This window comes from Brassica oleracea, chromosome C8 (assembly GCF_000695525.1).
Source record: "Brassica oleracea var. oleracea cultivar TO1000 chromosome C8, BOL, whole genome shotgun sequence".
Classification (NCBI taxonomy): domain Eukaryota; kingdom Viridiplantae; phylum Streptophyta; class Magnoliopsida; order Brassicales; family Brassicaceae; genus Brassica; species Brassica oleracea.
In genome coordinates, this window is record NC_027755.1 from 316734 (window position 1) to 339493 (window position 22760).

Below are 22760 nucleotides of genomic sequence, written 5' to 3' on the forward strand. Positions count from 1 at the left end.
GTCCTGTAACACTTCGTTAATTGGACGTGTAAGTTGAGATTCTAATGAACGGATAGATGAAGGAAACCCTTTAAACGGAAAAAAAAGGTGGGATTTTTAAAAGGGAGAAAATGATTCGGATTTAGATAAAATGGGATCTGAGAAAGTTTCTATTCACCGATAACTCAAACTCGAACCAAAATGAGATCACACACAGACTGACTATACGAGATTGGTCAAATCAGAGCAAAAAAGGACGAACCTTTGGTTTGGGGTCGTTCTTGTGGAGACAATTATGATTCGGAGAGACAGTGACTATAAGAGTTTTGTGATTGATGTAGTAGTTGTAGTCGCCGGAGATATGGCTGGCGAGAGATCTTATATTAATTGAAGAAGAAAGCGAACAAGTAGATATAACTAGGTGAGAAGAATCAATCAAATCTTTGCATGCTAATTATAGAAATCGTTGATTTAACTTTCTAAATTTCACTCATTCACACATTAATAACATTCCATATTTAACAAAAATAATAAGATACAAGTTGTAGCATAAATGTTCACGGAGGCCACCTTAACCTTTCCTTTATTTTCCCTTTTCACACCTGGTCAACTTAATACACTCCTCATTTTAAAAAGGATCTCTTAGAGCATCCCATTAAAGGAAGTAAAGAGAGCTCACACAGTTTCCAAGAAAAAAATTTATTATAATAACTTGTCTTTTATGAATCTATATCACTTGAATTGGCTGGGATGAACCTGTATCAACACTGTTCACGAATCCCACTAATTCGCGATTGGTTGGTTTATTAATTTTTTTTTTTTTTTTTAAATCAAACGAAAAAAAAAAATTATAATAATCAAAAGTGGATTTTGGGAATCTAGATTCGGAGAGTTTACCAATGGGGGTGCTCTTACATCTTGGATACAATTCTTGTCATCGTTTTCCACTAAAATAAAGTTTAAAAAGAGAGTAAAAGGTTCATCATCCCATATTCCCATTCCCATCTCATGTGCATGGCAGCAATAGTCAAATTATCGAACGTCACGTGATGTGTGGCTCAGTTTACATTATACTAATGCTAGATCGTCCAAGGACATTATGAAAAACTAATCCATTATTATAAAGTATAAACGAATTAACTATTAAAATGAATGGGCTTTAGATATCCAATGTAAACTTATTGGCTTTCAGTAAACTTATTATGCTTTCAATTTATCTAATTTAAACGTTTGGGCCTATGTTAACAAACGAAGCCCAAACGTCAAAAAGACAAAACCGTGGGAGCCGCAGAAACATCACATCAGAGAGACTCCACTCCATTGTTGGACTCAGATCTTCCATGTCTAATGCTCAAAAACCTCACAATCTGGATAAGAAGAGAAGATAAGGGACACGCGTCAAATATCCAACACCCCTAAAACATTGTCTGAGTTACTAAAACACACAAAACTCTTCTTCACTCTCTCTTTTACATCTTTCCCGACAATGGCTTCAGCTTCACCGACAGCTACTCTTCTCAAACCCAATCCTCCTCCTCCGCCGCATAAACCGACCGTCATCACCGCCTCCGTATCTCCTCCTCTTCGCCACACCCTCCTCCGCCGCGATTTACTCTCATTAACCGCCGCATCAACGCTTATTCTAACGCAGTCAATTATTCCGTTTGTAGCTCCGTCGCCAGCTTCTGCCGCCGAAGACGAAGAGTACGTGAAGGATACGTCGGCGGTGATCTCTAAAGTTCGAACGACGCTCTCGATGGAGAGGACGGATCCGAACGTGGCGGACACGGTGGCGGAGCTGAGAGAGGCGTCGAACTCGTGGGTGGCGAAGTACAGGAAAGAGAAAGCGCTGCTGGGGAAAGCGTCGTTCAGGGACATGTACGCGGCGTTGAACGCAGTGTCGGGACATTACGTGAGCTTTGGACCGACGGCTCCGATACCGGCGAAGAGGAAGGCGAGGATTCTTGAAGAGATGGAGACTGCTGAGAAAGCTCTTTCAAGAGGAAGATAAAATTTACAGTAACACAGTTATTCTTGTTGTTGATAGAATTTCATTTTCACAAAAATGCCTATCGAATTATTTATGAGAAGATAAATTTGAATTTGCTCGATGGATACCTATAGCATAATAATTACTTAATTAACATTTGACGATCGTCGCCAGTAAAGCAATCGTTATTTATATATTCTCTTCCGGTTTACCGAGAGAAACTTTTCGACTTTCCCGAAAAAATCTCTCTCCTCCATTCGTTCATTCATTCAACCAAAGTTCAGAAAAATTTCTACCTGTCCCTCATTTTATGCCCCTTTACCTTTTCACCTTCTCCCGTGTAACTAACTATTTGTTCCCAGAGAGCTCGACGCGTGGCTTCAAAACTTTCACAGCGAAAGTGAAAACAAAAATAATAAAGAAACAATAATACTATTCGATATTGCTTACACATTGTAGCCTCCTCGATTGTGATCGTTCTTCTTTAGACATTTCTTTTAAGAGAATCGAATTTTCTCTTCCAATCACTTTTTTGTTTTGTTTTGTTTTGCTTGTTCCTTAAATTCAGTCTTCATAACGTCAAAGCTCAGAATACTCTCTCTCGCTTGCTTCCTTGCCATCTCATCCAATTACCACTGAAGAACGAAACTCATCTCTTTCTCAATTCCCGTCGAGGATCATGGCGAGTGGTAAAGGGTCAATGAAAAAATCGAACCTTGATCGATTCCTGCATTGCACAACCCCATCAGTGCCTCCCCAAGGTTTGTTTTTAGCTTAAAACGTTTCAATTGTCAATCTTTTCATTATTCTCATTGATGGGTTGATTGCAGGGGGAGATTAGAAGCCTGAATGGATTGTGGCATCCGCGGGAGAGTTTTTCAGGCTGAGTGATCTGTGGGATTGCTACGATGAATGGAGCGCTTATGGAGCTAGTGTTCCTATTCATCTCTCCAACCGTGAATCTCTTGTGCAATACTATGTTCCTTATCTCTCTGCCATTCAGATTTTCACCTCTCCTTCCTCCTTGCTCCGGTTAAGGTTTGATTCCTAATTTGAAATTCTTTTATTCCGCTTTCTAATGATCTGGTTGATTGATCCTCATAGGTCTCTCATTAAGCATATAGTATGAGTTCTTAGAAGAATGATTGATCCTCCTCATAGGTCTTATTGTTTACTCAGAAGAAAGAATCTTTTTGATTGAATCTCATCTGGTGTTGGTTGCTTAATTAGGGAAGAGTCTGAAGATGGGGAAAGCGATGGTAGGTATCCTCCCTTTAGTGATTCAGGTAGTGATGAGAGTGTCTCCGAGGAACGACTTGAGAACAACCCGAACGATCGTTTGGGCTACCTTTATCTCCAGTATCATCTCCTTATACCAGAGTTCCTCTCATGGATAAGGTATATTATAAACCTTGTTTCTTGGTCTGGTTTCATTGGTATATGAGCTAGGTTTGACACTTTGAAGATATATCATTTGGATTACAGATCAATGAGTTAGCTCAAAGATATCCTCAATTGATGTCGTTGAGAAGCGTTGATCTGTCTCCCGCGAGCTGGATGTCTGTTGCGTGGTACCCTATTTATCATATACCAATGGGAAGAACCATTAAAGACTTGTCCACTTGTTTCCTCACTTACCACACCCTTTCTTCTTCTTTTCAAGGTCTGCTGCACATTTTCTATCCCTACTAAACCCTTTAACTCGGTGAAATCACACTGGTGTTTAATTCCTTGTAATATCACAGATATGGAACGTCCGGAAGAGAACGGTGGTGACAAAGAGAGGATGCGAAAGGAAGGAGAAGACATAACTCTATCCCCATTTGGGATGGCAACTCACAAGATGCAGGTCAATGTCTGGCTTTCTCATGACCAAGATGACCAAGAGAAGTTGGTTTCGCTTTATAGCGTTGCGGATTCTTGGCTAAAACAGCTTAGGGTTCAACATCATGACTTCAACTATTTCTACACTATGTCTATGACTTATCGTATATTTTGAGAAAATTTTAAAAATATAACAATATTGCTTTAATGCATAGTTATCTCTAGTACTAATATATGGTGATGGTTAAAGAGGTTTGGAACTTTTGTTGTCTTCATTTCTCTAGAGAATAACGATTTTATAATGGTTAGTCCACTAATTTAGAGAGTATATAAAATTTTACTAAATTAATTTATAAAAAAATTGAACGATGCTCATATATCATGTAAGAGAGTTTAACATATGTGGTTAGAAATTTTAAAACAACACTAAAAATTAGAGGGTTCAGTATATAAAACATTTACCAAAATTCAATATTTTTGTAGAGGGTTAACACATAGATTTTGAGAAAATTTCAAAAAAATATAACAATATAGTTTTAATGCATAGTTGCATCATACACTAACACATGATGATGTTGAAAGAGGTTTAGAGCCTCTGTTGTCTTCGTTTTTGAAGAAAATAGTGATTTTGTACTGGTTATTCCACTAATTTAGATAGTATTATGAAGTTTTATTAATTAATTGATAAAAAAAGAACGATTCCATATACCATAAAATAGAGTATAACATACATTAATTCAAATTTATAATGTCGTTACAAAATTTAGAACAATAATAAAAAGGAATAAGTTTCAGTATATAGAGCGTTTAACGTAAAACTCAATATTTTCGTAGGGGGTTGGTTAACACATAGATTTTGAGAAAATTTCAAAAAATATAACAATATTGCTTTAATGCATAGTTGCATCCTGCACTAACATATGATGATATTGAAAGAGGTTTGAAGCATTTGTTGTCTCTATTTTTCAAGAAAATAGCGATTTTATAGTGATTATTTCACCGATTTAGGGGGTATTATGAAATTTTACTAAATTAATTGATAAGAAATTATAATGATTCTCATATACAATGAAAGAGAGTTTAACATACATTCATACAAATTTAGGAATATCGTTAGAAAATTTAGAACAACAATAAAAAGTATAAGTTTCAATATATAGAGCGTTTAACGCAAAACTCAATATTTTCATAGGGGTTAACACATATATTTTGAGAAAAATTCAAAAAAATATAATAATATTGCTTTAATGCATATTTTCCTCCGGTACTATATTATGATGATGGTCAAAGAGGTTTGAAACCTCCGTTGTCCCTATTTTTCTAGAGAATAACGATTTTATAATGGTTAATACACTAATTTAGGTAGTATATGAAGTTTTACTAAATTAATTTATAAAAAAAATTGAACGATGCTCATGTACAATGAAAGAGAGTTTTGAATACATTAACACAAATGTAGAATGTGGTTAGAAATTTTAAAACAACACTAAAGATTATAGGCTTCAGTATATAAAGCATTTACCAAAATTAAATATTTTTGTAGGGGTTTGGATTTTGAGAAAATTTCAAAAAATATGACAATATTGTTTTAATGCATAGTTGCATCATGTGCTAACATATGATGATGTCGAAAGAGGTTTGGAGCCTTTGTTGTCTCCGTTTTTCAAGAAAATAGTGATTTTATAGTGGTTATTCCACCGATTTAGGGAGTATTATGAAGTTTTACTAAATTAATTGATAAACAATTATAACAATTCTCATATACTCTGAAAGAGAGTTTAACATACATTAATACAAATGTATAATGTAGTTAAAAAATTTAAAACAACACTAAAAAGTTTAGGCTTCAGTATATAGAGCGTTTAACGTAAAACTCAATATTTTTGTAGGGATTAACACATAGATTGAGAAAAATTCAAAAAATATAAAAATATTGCTTTAATGCATAATTGCATCATGCATTAACATATGATGATGTTGAAAGAGGTTTGGAGCCTTTGTTGTCTCCATTTTTCAAAAAACAAATAGCAATTTTATAGTGGTTATTTCACCGATTTAGAGAGTATTATGAAATTTTACTAAATTAATTGATAATTAATTATAATGATTCTCATATACAATGAAAGAGAGTTTAACATACATTCATACAAATTTAGAAATATCGTTAGAAAATTTAGAACAACAATAAAAAGTATAAGTTTCAGTATATAGAGCATTTAACGTAAAACTCAATATTTTTGTAGGGGTTAACACATAGATTTTGAGAAAAATTTTAAAAATATAACAATATTGCTTTAATGCGTAGTTCTATACTGTACTAATATATGATGATGGTCAAAGAGGTTTGAAACCTTTGGTGTCCCTATTTTTCTAGAAAATAGCGATTTTATAATGGTTAGTCCACTAATTTAGGTAGTATACGAAGTTTTACTAAATTAATTTATAAACAAAATTGAACGATGCTCATGTACCATGAAAGAGAGTTTAACATACATTAATATAAATGTAGAATGTGGTTAGAAATTTTAAAACTACACTAAAGATTATAGGCTTCAGTATATAAAGCATTTACCAAAATTCAATATTTTTGTAGGGTTAACACATATATTTTGAGAAATTTTCAAAAAATATGACAATGTTGTTTTAATGCATAGTTGCATCCTGCACTAACATATGATAAAGTTGAAAGAGGTTTGGAGCCTTTGTTAGCGATTTTATAGTGGTTATTTCCCCTATTTAGGGAGTCTTATGAAATTTTACTAAATTAATTGATAAGAAATTATAATGATTCTCATATACAATGAAAGAGAGTTTAACATACATTGATACAAATTTAGAATATCGTTATAAAATTTAGAACAACGATAAAAAGTATAAGTTTCAACATATAGAGCGTTTAACGCAAAACTCAATATTTTCATAGGGGTTAACACATATATTTTGAGAAAAATTCAAAAAATATAACAATATTGCTTTAATGCATAGTTGTCTCATGTACTAATATATGATGATGAAAAAAAAGGTTTGGAACCTTTGTTGTCCCTATTTTTCTAGAGAATAGCGATTTTATAACGGTTAGTCCACTAATTTAGGTAGTATATGAAGTTTTACTAAATTAATTTATAAAAAAATTGAACAATGTTATGTACCATGAAAAAGAGCTTAGCATACATTAATACAAATGTAGAATGTGGTTAGAAATTTTAAAACAACACAAAACATTATAGGATGCAGTATATAAAGCATTTACCAAAATTCAATATTTTTGTAGGGGAACACATAGATTTTGAGAAAATTTCAAAAAATATGTAAATATTGTTTTAATGTATTGTTTCATCATGAACTAACATATGATGATGTTAAAAGAGGTTTGAAGCCTTTATTGTCTCAATTTTTCAAGAAAATAGCGATTTTATAGTGTTTTTTTTTTGTCACAAAAACTTTCATTTATAAATTAGTTTGGTGGGGGCATTAAGGTAGCCACGACCACCCCTTGTTCATACAACCCTTAATGCATTCTTGGCAAGCATATCAGCCTCACCATTTCTCTCTCTCGACAACCAAGCAAAGCTAACATCATCAAAAGCATTAGATAGAATGTGGATATCCTCCACAACTCCGTAAATCTCAAACAGAGGGTCTTTGCCGTTGATGGCGTTAATCAGCATCCTTGAGTCTGATTCAAATCTCACATCCTTTACTCCTATCCTGAAACAAGCCATCACCGCTTCCTTCAAGGCTAGGGCTTCAGAAACTAGGGCTGAGGGGGTGAAGGCGATTCCTAGCTTAAACAGAGTCCTCTGTTCTCGAGTCACCACGACCCAGCCAAGACCCGCATTCTTTGTTAACGCCGACCACGCAGCATCAGACCTTGCGACTGTTCCAGCTTCATGGGGAAGGGGTTGGGTAACCCTTTGGCTGCCTCTTTCTTTTTTGTCTTGCGCTGCGGCCCATTCTTTTGTTGCACCTATTGCTTGCGATAAAATGTCTGCCGGACTCCCATCAAAATTCTCAAAAACATATTTGTTGCGAGCCTTCCACAATGCCCAAAGGATCCAGGGCACAAGAGGGGAGGATGTTAGTCCTGTCGGGGGAAGACAACCAAGCTTATGTAGGTCATTCCAGTCAGCTCTCAAATCTATCAATCCGCTAATTCGAAAGCTTCCATCCAGAGGAGCGAGTTTCCACACTTGTCGAGCAAAAGGACAATGGAAATAAGATGATTGATAGATTCCGAGTTCCCGCACCTCTTACAGGCAGGATTGACATTTATGTGGCGGCCTAGTAACACTTCTCCAGCCAGGAGAATACCTTTCAAACACTTCCAGGTAAACATCTTAACCTTTGGAGCAATTTTTAGGTTCCATACTGTTCTTCTCCAGTCAAACTCAGGGGTAGCTTCTCCCTCCAAAATTTCTTCAGTTACTTCGGCCATGGCCGTGTAGTATCCTGTTTTGACCTTGTACTCTCCTGTCTTAGTTCCCAGCCATTTAAGAACGTCCGAGGCTCCTTTTGTACTGGGAGTGATACTCAACACTCTTTCCTCCTCAAAAGGTAGAACTGTTTGCACAAATTCTCTGTTCCATTCGCCATTCCCTTCTTGAATAAGGTCTTTTACGCACAATGAAGCCGTCTCACTAGTTGCAGGTCCCATAGGTCTACACGGGGCTTCGAGGCTCAGCCAAGCATCATCCCATATCTTGATCGACGCTCCATCTCCTACTATCCAACCCAGATTTTTTACCAGAAGATCTCTACCCAACAGAATGCTCTGCCACCCATGGGAAGCCGCGGACAGGGCAGTACAAGTTAGAAGATTTCCATCTGGACAGTACTTAGACAATAAGATCCTGCCCAATAGACAGTCGGGGTTTTCTTTTAGCCGCCAGCTAATTTTAGCTAAGAAGGCATCATTGAAAGCTTGCACGTCCCGTATGCCCAGTCCACCATTACTCTTAGACAGAGTCATTTTATCCCAAGCTAACCATGCCATCTTTCTCTTCCCCGTCTTGTCATCCCACCAAAAGCGCGTTAACGCTGATTGGATGTGATTGCAAAGAGATACATGCAGTTTGAAGCAGGTCATGGAGTAGGATGGTATAGAGGAGAGAACACTTTGAAGCATTACCATCTTTCCTGCTGCGGATAGGTACCGGTTAGACCAACTGCTTGCTTTTTGGACAATACGATCCACTATTGACGAGAACATGTCTTTCTTCTTTCTCCCGAAAATTTCTGGAAGCCCGAGATACTTTCCAACACCGCCTTCTTTTTGGATTTGAAGCTCTGTATGGACCATATTTTTCAGTTCAGCCGGAGCTCTGCGTGAAAAGGTAACAGATGACTTTTCAAAATTAATTGATTGACCAGACGCTGTCCCATAACGATGCATAATTTCTTTGAGAGCTAAAGTCGACTCTCTTTCCGCTTTTAGGAAGAACATAGTATCATCCGCGAAAAGAAGATGGTTAATCCGGGGACTCCCCCGAGAAACCCTAATGCCTTGGATGCGTCCTTCTGCTTGTGCTTTGTTACAAAGATCCGAGAGCACTTCACTACATAATATGAATATGTAGGGCGAGAGGAGATCGCCTTGGTGAATCCCTCGACTCGGTATAACCTTTCCTCTAGGCGAACCGTTGATGAGGAAGGAATATGTAACTGACGAGATACACTGCATGATTAGACCAATCCAATGTTGGTGAAATCCGAGTCTCTCTAGCACTGCAGCTATGAAATCCCATTCAAGCCGATCGTATGCTTTACTTATGTCCGTCTTCACTGCCATCGCCACTCTTTTTTTCTGCTCGGGACGTCTTCAAAGTGTGTAGTACCTCATGGGTAATGAGTACATTATCCCCTATCAATCGGCCCGGGACAAAGGCTGACTGATTTTCAGAAATGATTTTTCCCAATAGAGGCTGCAGTCGCTTCTGAAGAATCTTGGAGTAGACTTTGTAGTACACATTGCATAAGGCAATAGGACGGTAATCAAACACTCGCTGCGGGCCTTTAATTTTCGGGATCAGGCGGATATGAGTGTCATTGATCCCGAGAGGCAGAGTTCCTGATCTCAAGATCCCTGAATTTCTTGTACTAGGTCTGGACCAACCTCATTCCAGTGAGTGTGATAAAAACTCGCTGAGAACCCATCCGGGCCTGGTGCTTTCTCGCCATTAATATCATGGATTGCTTCTTTAATCTCCACAGCCGAAGGAACTGCGATCAGTACCTCGTTATCTTCATGCGAAACAATAGGTCGGAGGGCATAATTAACAGTTTCTCCCCGATCTCCTTGCTCTGAAGTGAACATGTTCTTAAAGTACTCAATAACCGTCTTGGCTATCTCGGCTTTTTTATACACCATCCCCCCTCGGTATTTTCCAAAACTGTAAACGCATTGGCTCTGCGTCTGTTCTTTGCCGAGGCATGAAAGAAACCCGAGTTTCTATCACCTAAGCTTAGCCAGAGCAAACGGTTTCTTTGCTTCCAAAAGGACTCCTCCGCAAGGTAAGCTTCATTCAACTTATCGCTGATCTCTTTAATCAGGACTGTATCATTAAGGGGACTAGTGAGAGCTGCTTCCAACTCTCGCTTCCTTTGCTCAATGAGAATCTTGCTATTCTGTTGTTGAAGTTTATTCCATTCAGATAGAGCTCTTCTAGTAGAGGCCAGCCGTTCCGAGACTCTACTCTGATCATTACTTGCCCAAGACTCGTAAATCACTTTCTTTGCTTCCTCATTAGTGTTGAGCCGTCGGTCGTACCGAAACAGACCCCTTCGCTTCATGATGGTCGGATCTAGGCAGGTAAGAAGAGGTTTATGATCGGAGCCCTCATATTCCAAGTATTGACAGCGCACTGTCGGGTAAGTCTCAGCCCAAGAACTATTTGCCACTGCCCTATCTAGGTGGCATCTCACAAAGTGAGTACCTCTTTGTCCTCTCCATGAAAGTGGGTCTCCCGAATGGTGGAGGTCATATAAATCACCTTCGGAGAAAAAAGTTCTGAGATCCGAGAAGGAGCCTTTCGATCTGTCAGGTCCGCCCACCTTTTCATCACTACAGAGTAGGTCGTTAAAATCCCCGGTAAGGAACCAAATGGAATCTCTAACTTCAGCTGATGTTAAAAGGGTATTCCACAGACTGTTTCTTTGCACTCTATATGTACTGCCATAAACAAAACTCGCATAGAATAATTTGTCTTCGTATTCAATGCTTGCGTTTATTACATCAGAGCTAGAATTAAGCACTTGTAGTTTTATTTCTTGCTTCCAAAGCAGGGCAAGCCCTCCTGTGCCATGGCCAATCGGAGTTACCAGGAAGTGTTCTTCATACCCAAGCTGATCACATTTTTGAAGAACTACAGAGTCGGGATTTTTGGTCTCAATAAGGAAGCAGATGTCAGGCCTGAATTTTTTCGCTATTTCCTTGAGACGACGAACTGTCTTGAGATTCCCTAACCTTGACAGTTCCAGCTCACCATTTTTAAGGACCCGGAGCGGATGGGATCCGAAAATCCATCCTCTTCCTAGAAGAGCTCGGGATCATGTTACAAATAGGCATGTTTTCAGAGCTTGTTGTTGAACCTCCTGCTTGGTTCTTTCCACGGGAAGGTCCTGTAGCTGTTTTCGCCTTAGTAGCTTTAGATGATCTTCTTACTGGGGAAGGTTTGCCACCCGGCACTTTTCGGACCCTACTACTAGAGGCCGCGACCACAATTGGTTTTGTTCCTACGGTCTCGGGCACTTTTCTGGCTCCGGGGGGTCATCCAGGTTTCCTCTTCAAAGGTGCAATAGGAGCACCTGGCTCCCTTTCTCGCTGTGGGGCCGGAAGGTGTCCAATTCTCAAAGCAGCTGGGACTCGCTCCGCGCTTTCCTGCATCTCTACCATTTCACTATCGACATGGTCAAGCCTAGGAGCTAAAGAAGCGTTGGCACCAAGCCGTAGTGCCATTGGGATGCGCTCCTGAGACGACGGGAGTGACAAACGCTGCATTGCAGGGATTCTCTCGGGTGTAAGCGACGCGTCTTCTCGGGCCTGACGTTTCGCATTTGCATTGAGGGATGCCTAGACCATATGGGCTGCTGCTGTATCTAGATCTCCTTGCTCTTCAGCTTGCCTCTTTCTCTCAATACGGGCTTCTCTTTCAGTTGGGTCCTACTGCAGCATTGCATCCCGAACCTCGTCTCTCGCTAGCTGCAGGGCTTCCACAAGGAGAATAGAGGTAGTATCAGTTAAGGGAATCCCCTTTTCACCATTTCTAAACTGGGATTTAGCTGAGCTGGACCCTTTATCTGCCTCAGAAGTTGGAATCTGCGTGATTGCTCTGTAGTAACTTCTATCTTGGGACGAGCCTTGACGTCTCTGAGTGGCAAGGTCTTTCAAGTGCCCCTTATAACGATCCTCAGGGTAACGAGCTCGTTCCCTGGCTTGACTAGACCGCCTGTACGATTCTTTCTCCTGCCAAGCCTTTGGTTGGGGTTTGTACGAACGTCGGCCATACTCTTCTTGAGAGTGACAGGGTCTTCTCTCAGGAGCGCCAGCACCAGTAGAGGCCGAGAATTGATAGGTTGTGTTATCTGCTCGAGGTTTTCCCCCCCACATCCCGGCCTTCATGACCAGAGGGAAATGAGGCTTGTTTACTAGGATCAGCGTCCTGCGCAGTCTTAAGCTCTCGCTTCTTTGCCCTTTCCTCCAAGTAATCATGAATGTCATGATCCAGCCGGAGGCAAGTTGTACAATGTCTTTCAAGCCGTTCATAGACTAATCTGGCCGAGACTTCTTCACCATTGGGGTATTCTATAACAGTGGAAGTAATCAATGGAAGCAACCCATTCACATGAACTATCATTTTCATAGCCAGGGGGGTGATTTCAGCTTTCTCATAGACACCTATATCGTTGCCAATACTCTGACAAATACCTTCTGTCCAGAGGTGGATTGGAACCCCTTAAATCTTAATCCAAAAGGGGATTAGCGCCGGGAAAGATTTGGATAATGTAGGTTCCCACCGTTGGACTATAACCATCCACCTAGCAAAGTGGTATGGCCTCTTCTCTAAGACTTGGAGCAGGTCTTCCTCTCGCGCAAACTGAAATTGAAAGAGACCATTCCCTAGATCTGCCCCCACTGGCTTCACATCTGACTTCCAGAGATCCGAAAAGAAAGATAGAAGGGGCCAGATTTTTTGGATAGAACGGTTTGTAACTCTCCCTATCAAGGTAAGGGAACACTTGTTGAGGAGCTCTGTGTTTTCCGGGAGCTCAGCTCTCACTCGAGCCGTACGGGGCGCCTGATAATCATCAGAAAAGATTTGTTTTCCTTTATCAGCCTCAGAAATTCTTCTATGCATCTTGACCGAAGGGATTCAAGGTTTTCTTAAATGCTTTACCAACACAAAAAAGGACAGGAACCCCTGTATCAACAATCTTCAAAACGGTCAGCGATTTTCGTCACACGAAACAGTAAACATACTAGCTACCTGGAGAACTTGTTCCGGCATCGGAAATTAGGCGAAGTAACTGACGGCGGTCCCTCCGACGTCGGGTCGGGGGAAGAACCCGGTGAATAAAGGCCAAGACTTTGCACAGACCGATGAATAACTCCCAAAGTGGAAAGAATTTGAAATAAAGAGGGGAATATTCAGAGGAATAAGCCCATAAACAGCAAGTAAACCAGCGGGTAATAGGAGATAGCGCCTTTACGAAAGTTTTACGTACTACTTTCCTCGGGAAGCTCGTCTGGGAGAGAAACTCATGTTTCGCGTTACTCCCTCCGTCTTGTTGGATCTCCGATTTTATAGTGGTTATTCCACCGATTTAGGGAGTATTATGAAATTTTACCAAATAATTGATAAGAAATTATAATGATTCCCATATACAATGAAAGAGAGTTTAACATACTTTAAACCAAATGTAGAATGTGGTTAGAAATTTTAAAACCACACTCAAAAGTATAAGATTCAGTATAAAGAGCGTTTAACGTAAGACTCAATATTTTCGTAGGGGGGTTAACACATAGATTTTGAGAAAAGATAAAAAAATATAACAATATTGCTTTAATGTATAGTTGCATCTTGTACTAATATATTATGATGGTCAAAGAGGTTTGAAACCTTTGTTGTCTCTATTTCTCTTAAAATTAGCAATTTTATAATGGTTAGTCTACTAATTTAGGGAGAGTATATGAAATTTTACTCAATTAATTTATAAAAAAATTGAACGATGCTCATGTACCATGAAAGAGAGTTTAGCATACATTAATACAAATGTAGAATGTGGTTAGAAATTTTAAAATAACACAAATATTATAGGGTTCAGTATATAAAGCCTTTACCAAAATTCAATATTTTTGTAGAGGTTAACATATAAATTTTGAGAAAAATTCAAAAAATATGACATATTGTTTTAATGCATAGTTGTATCATACACTAATATATGATGATGTTGAAAGAGTTTTATAGCCTTTGTTGTATCCGTTTTTCAAGAAAATAGCGATTTTTTAGTGGTTATTCCACTGATTTAGATTGTATTATGAAGTTTTACTAATTAATTGATAAAAAATTAGAACGATTCCCATATACAATAAAAGAGAGTTTAACATTCATTAATACAAATTTATAATGTAGTTGCAAAACTTAGAACAACAATAAAAAGTATAAGTTTCAGTATATAGAGCGTTTAACGTAAAACTCAATATTTTCGTAGGAGTTATACACACAGATTTTGGAAAAATTTCAAAAAATATGACAATATTGTTTTAATGCATAGATGCATCCTTCACTAACATATGATGATGTTGAAAGAGGTTAGGAGCCATTGTTTTCTCCGCTTTTAAAAAAAATTGCGATTTTGTAGTGGTTATTCTACTGATTTAGATAGTATTATGAAGTTTTACTAATTAATTGATTAAAAATTAGAACGATTCCCATATACCATAAAAAAAAAGTTTAACATGCATTAAAAAAAATTTAGAATGTCGTTAGAAAATTTAGAGCAACAATAAAAAGTATAAGTTTCAGTATATAGAGCGTTTTACGTAAAACTCAATATTTTTGTAGGGGCTAACATTTAAATTTTGAGAAAAATTCAAAAAATGTAACAATTGATTTAATGCATATTTGTCTCATGTACTACTATATGATGATGGTCAAAGAGGTTTGGAACATTTGTTGTCTCCATATTTATAGAGAATATCGATTTTATAATGGTTAGTCTAGTAATTTAGGGAGTATATGAAGTTTTACTAAATTAATTTATAAAAAACATTGAACGATGCTCATATACCATGAAAGAGAGTTTAGCATACATTAATACAAATGTAAAATGTGGTTATAAATTTTAAAACAACACAAATATTATACGGTTCAGTATATAAAGCATTTACCAAAATTCAATATTTTTGTAGAGGTTAACATATAAATTTTGAGAAAAATTAAAAAATATGAAAATATTGTTTTAATGAATAGTTGCATCATACACTAATATATGATGATGTTGAAAGAGGTTTATAGCCTTTGTTGTGTCCGTTTTTCAAGAAAATAGCGATTTTGTAGTGGTTATTCCACTGATTTAAATTGTATTACGAAGTTTTACTAATTAATTGATAAAAAATTAGAATGGTTCTCATATACCATAAAAGAGAGTTTAACATTCATTAATACAAATTTATAATGTAGTTTCAAAACTTAGAACAACAATAAAAAGTATAAGTTTCAGTATATAAAGCGTTTAACGTAAAACTCAATATTTTCGTACAAGGGAAAACACATAGATTTTGAGAAAAATTTAGAAAATATAACAATATTGCTTTAATGCATTTTTGCCTCCTGTACTAATATATGATGATGGTCAAAGAGGTTTGAAACCTTTGTTGTCCATATTTTTCTAGAGAATAGCGATTTTATAATGGTTACTCCACTAATTTAGGGAGTATATGAAGTTTTACAAAATTAATTTATAAAAAAATTGGACGATGCTCATGTACCATGAAAGAGAGTTTAGCATATATTAATACAAATGTAGAATGTGGTTAGAAATTTTAAAACAACACTAAAGATTATAGGCTTCAGTATATAAAGCATTTACCAAAATTCAATATTTTTGTAGGGGGTTAACACATAGATTTTGAAAAAATTTCAAAAAATATGACAAAATTGTTTTAATGCATTGTTGAATCTTGCACTAACATATGATGATGTTTAAAGATGTTTGGAGCCTTTGTTGTCTCCATTTTTCAAGAAAATAGCGATTTTATAGTGGTTATTCACCGATTTAGGGAGTACTATGAAATTTTACTAAATAATTGATAAGAAATTATAATGATTCTAATATACAATGAAAGAGAGTTTAAATACATTAAAACAAATGTAGAATGTAGTTAGAATTTTAAAACCACACTAAAAAGTTTAAGATTCAGTATATACAGCGTTTAACGTAAAACTCAATATTTTCGTAGGGGTTAACACATCGATTTTGAGAAAAAATCAGAAAATATAACAATGTTGCTTTAATACATAATTGCCTCCTGTATTAATATATGACGATGGTCAAAGAGGTTTGAAGCTTTTGTTGTCCCAATTTTTCTAGAGAATAGCGATTTTATAATGGTTAGTTCACTAAATTAGGTAATATATGAAGTTTTACTAAATTAATTTATAAAAAAATTGAACAATGTCATGTACCATGGAAAAGAGCTTAGCATACATTAATACAAATGTAGAATGTGGTTTAAAATTTTAAATCAATCCAAAAGATTATAGGATTCAATATATAAAGCATTTACCAAAATTCAATATTTTTGTAGGGGTTGTTAGCACATAGATTTTGGAAAAATTTCAAAAAATAACAATATTGTTTTAATGCATAGTTGCATCCTGCACTAACATATGATGATGTTGAAAGAGGTTTGAAGCCTTTGTTGCCTCCGCTTTTCAAAAAAATTGCAATTTTGTATTGGTTATTCCACTGGTTTAGATAGTATTATGAAGTTTTACTAATTAATTGATAAAAAATTATAACGATTTCCATATGCCTTAAAAAAAGTTTAGCATACATTAAAACAATTTTAGAATGTCGTTAGAAAATTTAGAACAACAATAAAAATTATAAGTTTTAGTATATAGAGCATTTAACGTAAAAGTCAATATTTTCGTAAGGGATAACACATAAATTTTGAAAAAAAAATCAAAAAATAAAAACAATTGCTTTAATGCATAGTTGCCTCATGTACTAATATATTATGATGGTCAAAGAGGTTTGAAACATTTGTTGTCTCCGTTTCTATAGAGAAAAGCGATTTTATAATTGTTAGTTCGCTAATTTAGGGGGTATATGAAGTTTTACTAAATTAATTTATAAAAAAATTGAACGATGCTCATGTACCATGAAAGAAAGTTTAGCATATATTAATACAAATGCAGAATATGGTTTGAAAATTTAAAACAACACTAAATATTATAGGCTTCAGTATATAAAGCATTTACCAAAATTCAATATTTTTTGGACGGGTTAGCACATAGATTTTGAGAAAATTTCAAAAAATATGAAAATATTGTTTTAATGCATTATTGCATCCTGCACTAACATATGATGATGTTGAAAGAGGTTTGGAGCCTTTGTTGTCTCCATTTTTCAAGAAAATAGCGATTTTATAGTGATTATTCCACCGATTTAGGGAGTATTATGAAATTTTACTAAATTAATTGATAAGAAATTATAATGATTCTCATATACAATGAAAGAGAGTTTAACATATATTCATACAAACTTAGTAGATCGTTAGAAAACTTATAAAAACAATAAAAAGTATAAGTTTCAGTATATAGAGTGTTTAACGAAAAACTCAATATTTTCATAGATTTTGAGGAAAATTCAAAAAATATAACAATATTGCTTTAATGCATAGTTGTTTCAAGTACTAATATATGATGATGGTCACAAGGGTTCCAAACCCTTGTTGTCTACATTTCTCTAAAGAATAGCGATTTTATAATGGTTAGTCCACAAATTTAGGGAGTATATGAAATTTTACTAAATTAATTTATAAAAAAATTGAAAGATGTAATGTACCTTGAAAAAGAGCTGAGCATACATTAATACAAATGTAGAATGTGGTTTGAAATATTAAAACAACACAAAATATTATAGGATTCAGTATATAAAGCATTTTTCAAAATTTAATATTTTTGTAGGGGTTAGCACATAGATTTTGGAAAAAATTTCAAAAAATATGACAATATTGTTTTCATGCGTAGTTGCATCATGCACTAACATATGATGATATTGAAAGAGGTTTGGAGAATTTTTTTGTTTCCGTTTTTCAAGAAAATAGCGATTTTGTAGTAGCTATTCTACTGATTTAGATAATATTATGAAGTTTTACTAATTAATTGATAAACAAAATAGAACGATTCTCATACACCATAAAAAAAGGGTTTGACATACATTAAAAAAATTTAGAATGCCGTTAAAAAATTTAGAACAACAATGAAAAGTATAAGTTTCAGTATATAGAGCGTTTAACGTAAAACTCAATATTTTCGTAGGGGATAACACATAAATTTTGAGAAAAAATAAAAAAATATAACAATTGCTTTAATGCATAGTTGCCTCATGTACTAATATATGATGATGGTCAAAGAGGTTTGAAACCTTTGTTGTCTCCATTTCTATAGAGAATAGGGATTTTATAATTGTTAGTTCACTAATTTAGGGAGTATACGAAGTTTTACTAAATTAATTTATAAAAAAAATTGAACGATGCTCATGTACCATAAAAGAAATTTTAGCATACATTAATACAAATGTAAAATGTGGTTATAAATTTTAAAACAACACAAATATTTTAGGGTTCAGTATATAAAGCATTTATCAAAATTAAATATTTTTGTAGAGGTTAATATATAAATTTTGAGAAAACTTAAAAAAATATGACAATATTGTTTTAATGCATAATTGCATCATACACTAATATATGATGATGTTGAAAGAGGTTTATAGCCTTTGTTGTGTCCGTTTTTCAAAAAAATAGTGATTTTGTAGTGGTTATTCCAATGATTTAGATTGTATTATGAAGTTTTACTAATTAATTGATAAAAAATTAGAACGATTCTCATATACCATAAAAGAGAGTTTAACATTCATTAATACAAATTTATAATGTAGTTGCAAAACTTAGAACAACAATAAAAAGTATAAGTTTCAGTATATAAAGCATTTAACGTAAAACACAATATTTTCGTAGGGGGACAATATTGTTTTAATGCATAGTTGCCTCTTGTACTAATATATGATGATGGTCAAAGAGGTTTGAAACCTTTGTTATCTCTATTTTTCTAGAAAATAGCGATCTTATAACGGTTAGTCCACTAGTTTAGGTAGTATATGAAGTTTTACTAAATTAATTTATAAAAAAATTGAACGATGCTCATGTACCATGAAAGAGAGTTTAGCATACATTCATACTAATATAGAATGTGGTTAGAAATTTTAAAACAACACTAAAGATTATAGGCTTCAGTATATAAAGCATTTACCAAAATTCAATATTTTTGTCGGGGAACCACACATAGATTTTGAGAAAATTTCAAAAAATATGAAAATATTGTTTCAATGCATTGTTGCATCCTGCACTAACATATGATGATGTTGAAAGAGGTTTGGAGCCTTTGTTGTCTCCATTTTTCAAGAAAATAGCGATTTTATAGTGGTTATTCCACCGATTTAGGGAGTATTATGAAATTTTACTAAATAATTTATATGAAATTATAATGATTCCCAAATACAATGAAAGAGATTTTAACATACGTTAAAAAAATGTAGAATGTGGTCAGAAATTTTAAAACCACACTAAAAAGTTTAAGATTCAATATAAAGAGCGTTTAACGTAAAACTCAATATATTCGTAGGGGTTAAACATATAGATTTTGAGAAAAAAAATCAAAAAATATAACAATATTGCTTTAATGCATATTTGCCTCCTGTGCTAATATATGATGATGGTCAAAGAGGTTTGAAATCTTTGTTGTCTCCATTTCTCTCAAAATTAGCAATTTTATAATGGTTAGTCCACTAGTTTTGGGAGTATATGAAATTTTACTCAATTAATTTATAAAAAATTGAACGATGCTCATGTACTATGAAAGAGAGTTTAGCATACATTAATACAAATGTAAAATGTGGTTATAAATTTTAAAACAACACAAATATTTTAGGGTTCAGTATATAAAGCATTTACCAAAATTCAATATTTTTGTAGAGGTTAACATATAAATTTTGAGAAAAATTAAAAAAATATGACGATATTGTTTTAATGCATAGTTGCATCATACACTAATATATGATGATGTTGAAAGAGCTTTATAGCCTTTGTTGTGTCCGTTTTTCAAGAAAATAGTGATTTTGTAGTGGTTATTCCAATGATTTAGATTGTATTATGTAGTTTTACTAATTAATTGATAAAAAATTAGAACGATTACCATATACCATAAAAGAGAGTTTAACATTCATTAATACAAATTTATAATGTAGTTGCAAAACTTAGAACAACAATAAAAAGTAGAAGTTTCAGTATATAGTATATAACGTATTTAACGTAAAACTTAATATTTTTGTAGGGGGACAATATTGCTTTAATGCATAGTTGCCTCTTGTACTAATATATGATAATGGTCAAAGAGGTTTGAAACCTTTGTTATCCCTATTTTTCTAGAAATTAGCGATTTTATAACGGTTAGTCCACTAATTTAGGTTGTATATGAAGTTTTACTAAATTAATTTATTAAAAAAATTGAACGATGCTCATGTACTATGAAAGAGAGTTTAGCATACATTCATACACATGTAGAATGTGGTTAGAAATTTTAAAACAACACTAAAGATTATAGGCTTCAGTATATAAAGCATTTGCCAAAATTCAATATTTTTGTCGGGGGTTAACACATAGATTTTGAGAAAATTTCAAAAAATATGAAAATATTGTTTTAATGCATTGTTGCATCCTGCACTAACATATGATGATGTTGAAAGAGGTTTGGAGCCTTTGTTGTCTCCATTTTTCAAGAAAATAGCGATTTTATAGTGGTTATTCCACCGATTTAGGGAGTATTATGAAATTTTACTAAATAATTTATAAGAAATTATAATGATTCCCAAATACAATGAAACAGATTTTGACATACATTAAAAAAATGTAGAATGTAGTCAGAAATTTTAAAACCACACTAAAAAGTTTAAGATTCAATATAAAGAGCGTTTAACGTAAAACTCAATATATTCGTAGGGGTTAACATATAGATTTTGAGAAAAAAAATCAAAAAATATAACAATATTGCTTTAATGCATAGTTGCCTCATGTGCTAATAATGATGGTCAAAGAGGTTTGAAACTTTTGTTGTCTCCGTTTCTCTCAAAATTAGCATTTTTATAATGGTTAGTCCACTAATTTAGGGAGTATATGAAATTTTACTCAATTAATTTATAAAAAATTGAACGATGCTCATGTACTATGAAAGAGAGTTTAGCATACATTAATACAAATGTAAAATGTGGTTATAAATTTTAAAACAACACAAATATTATAGGGTTCAGTATATAAAGTATTTACCAAAATTCAATATTTTTGTAGAGGTTAACATATAAATTTTGAGAAAAATTAAAAAAATATGACAATATTGTTTTAATGCATAGTTATATCATACACTAATATATGATGATGTTGAAAGATGTTTATAGCCTTTGTTGTGTCCGTTTTTCAAGAAAATAGTGATTTTGTAATGGTTATTCCAATGATATAGATTGTATAATGAACTTTTACTAAGTAATTGATAAAAAAATTAGAACGATTCCCATATACCGTAAAAAGAGTTTAACATACATTAAAACTAATTTATAGTGTTGTTAGAAAATTTAGAACAACAATAAAAAGTATAAGTTTCAGTATATAGAGCGGTTAACGTAAAACTCAATATTTTTGTAGGGGCTAACACATAAATTTTGAGAAAAATTCAAAAAAATATAACAATTGCTTTAATGCATAGTTGCCTCATATACTAATATATGATGATGGTCAAAGAGGTTTGAAACTTTTGTTGTCTCCATTTCTTCAGAGAATAGCGATTTTATAATGGTTAGTCCACTAATTTAGGGAGTATACGAAGTTTTACTAAATTAATTTATAAAAAAAATTGAACGATGCTCATGTACCATGAAAGAGAGTTTAACATACATTAATACAAATAAAGAATGTGGTTAGAAATTTTAAAACAACACTAAAGATTATAGGCTTCAGTATATAAAACATTTACCAAAATTCAATATTTTTGTAGGGGTTAACACATAGATTTTGAGAAAATTTCAAAAAATGTGGCAATATTGTTTTAATGCATAGTTTCATCCTACACTAACATATGATGATGTTGAAAGAGGTTTAGAGCCTTTGTTTTCTCCATTTTTCAAGAAAATAGAGATTTTATAGTGGTTATTTCACCGATTTAGGGAGTATTATGAAATTTTACTACATTAATTGATAATAAATTATAATGATTCTCATATACAATGAAAGAGAGTTTAAGATACATTCATAAAAATATAGAATTGTTGTAATCAGAGAGTTTAGAGACTGAATATTTCTGTGTTATTATTAATGATCAAGGAGGTTCATTTATATAAGGATTACAAGATGAAGATAAATGGAAAGTATCCAAAACCTAAATTCACAGGATTAGGAAAACTACTAATACATAATAATGGAAAGATTACATCTACTAGGAAAAGGAAAGAGTTTCATTTTCTCCGAGCTTTGTGGCCGCCTCTCTCTCTTTTGAAGTCGGCTCTCTCTCTCCTCTCTCTAGGGCTTCGGCTCTCTCTCTCCTCTCTCTAAGGCTTCGGCCATCTCTCCATCTTCTAGGTATTGGGCCGGTCTTGGACTGAGCTTGGTTAATGGCAATCCACTCCATGATTTATAACA

The 22760-nt window shown here is 34.2% G+C and overlaps 3 protein-coding genes and 1 pseudogene across 3 annotated transcripts in view; 2 read left to right on the top strand and 2 right to left on the bottom strand.

The window, feature by feature from the left end:
* The window catches only part of LOC106307487 (probable protein phosphatase 2C 1), a 3766-nt gene extending 3368 nt beyond the window's left edge, over nucleotides 1-398 (bottom strand). Inside the window, exon 1 of the mRNA XM_013744464.1 lies at nucleotides 242-398. The gene's annotated coding sequence lies outside the window, so the exon portion shown is untranslated. The remainder of the gene's footprint in view (nucleotides 1-241) is intronic.
* A 937-nt stretch (nucleotides 399-1335) lies between these two features.
* LOC106307652 (photosystem II repair protein PSB27-H1, chloroplastic-like) lies at nucleotides 1336-2094 on the top strand. The gene has a single exon (XM_013744669.1). It carries the CDS (start codon nucleotides 1466-1468, stop codon nucleotides 1988-1990), a length of 525 nt encoding a protein of 174 aa, XP_013600123.1. The 5' UTR covers nucleotides 1336-1465; the 3' UTR covers nucleotides 1991-2094.
* A 75-nt stretch (nucleotides 2095-2169) lies between these two features.
* LOC106307653 lies at nucleotides 2170-4002 on the top strand (annotated as a pseudogene).
* Nucleotides 4003-7290: 3288 nt separating this feature from the next.
* On the bottom strand, nucleotides 7291-9581 carry LOC106308351. Its single transcript, XM_013745511.1, has 2 exons — nucleotides 8105-9581; nucleotides 7291-7877 (listed from the first exon to the last, which is right to left on the bottom strand). The coding sequence occupies exons 1-2, from the start codon at nucleotides 9579-9581 to the stop codon at nucleotides 7291-7293; spliced, it is 2064 nt and encodes a 687-aa protein (XP_013600965.1).
* Between the last annotated feature and the right edge of the window lie 13179 nt (nucleotides 9582-22760).

Bases quoted from the DNA above. Each gene is read 5' to 3' on its own strand.
- LOC106307652 (XM_013744669.1), top strand. From the start codon at position 1,466: ATGGCTTCAGCTTCACCGACAGCTACTCTTCTCAAACCCAATCCTCCT.
- LOC106308351 (XM_013745511.1), bottom strand. From the start codon at position 9,581: ATGGCAGTGAAGACGGACATAAGTAAAGCATACGATCGGCTTGAATGG. The intron at 7,878-8,104 runs GTATTCTCCTGG...TTCCCCCGACAG, and splicing joins TACCTGGAAGTGTTTGAAAG to GACTAACATCCTCCCCTCTT.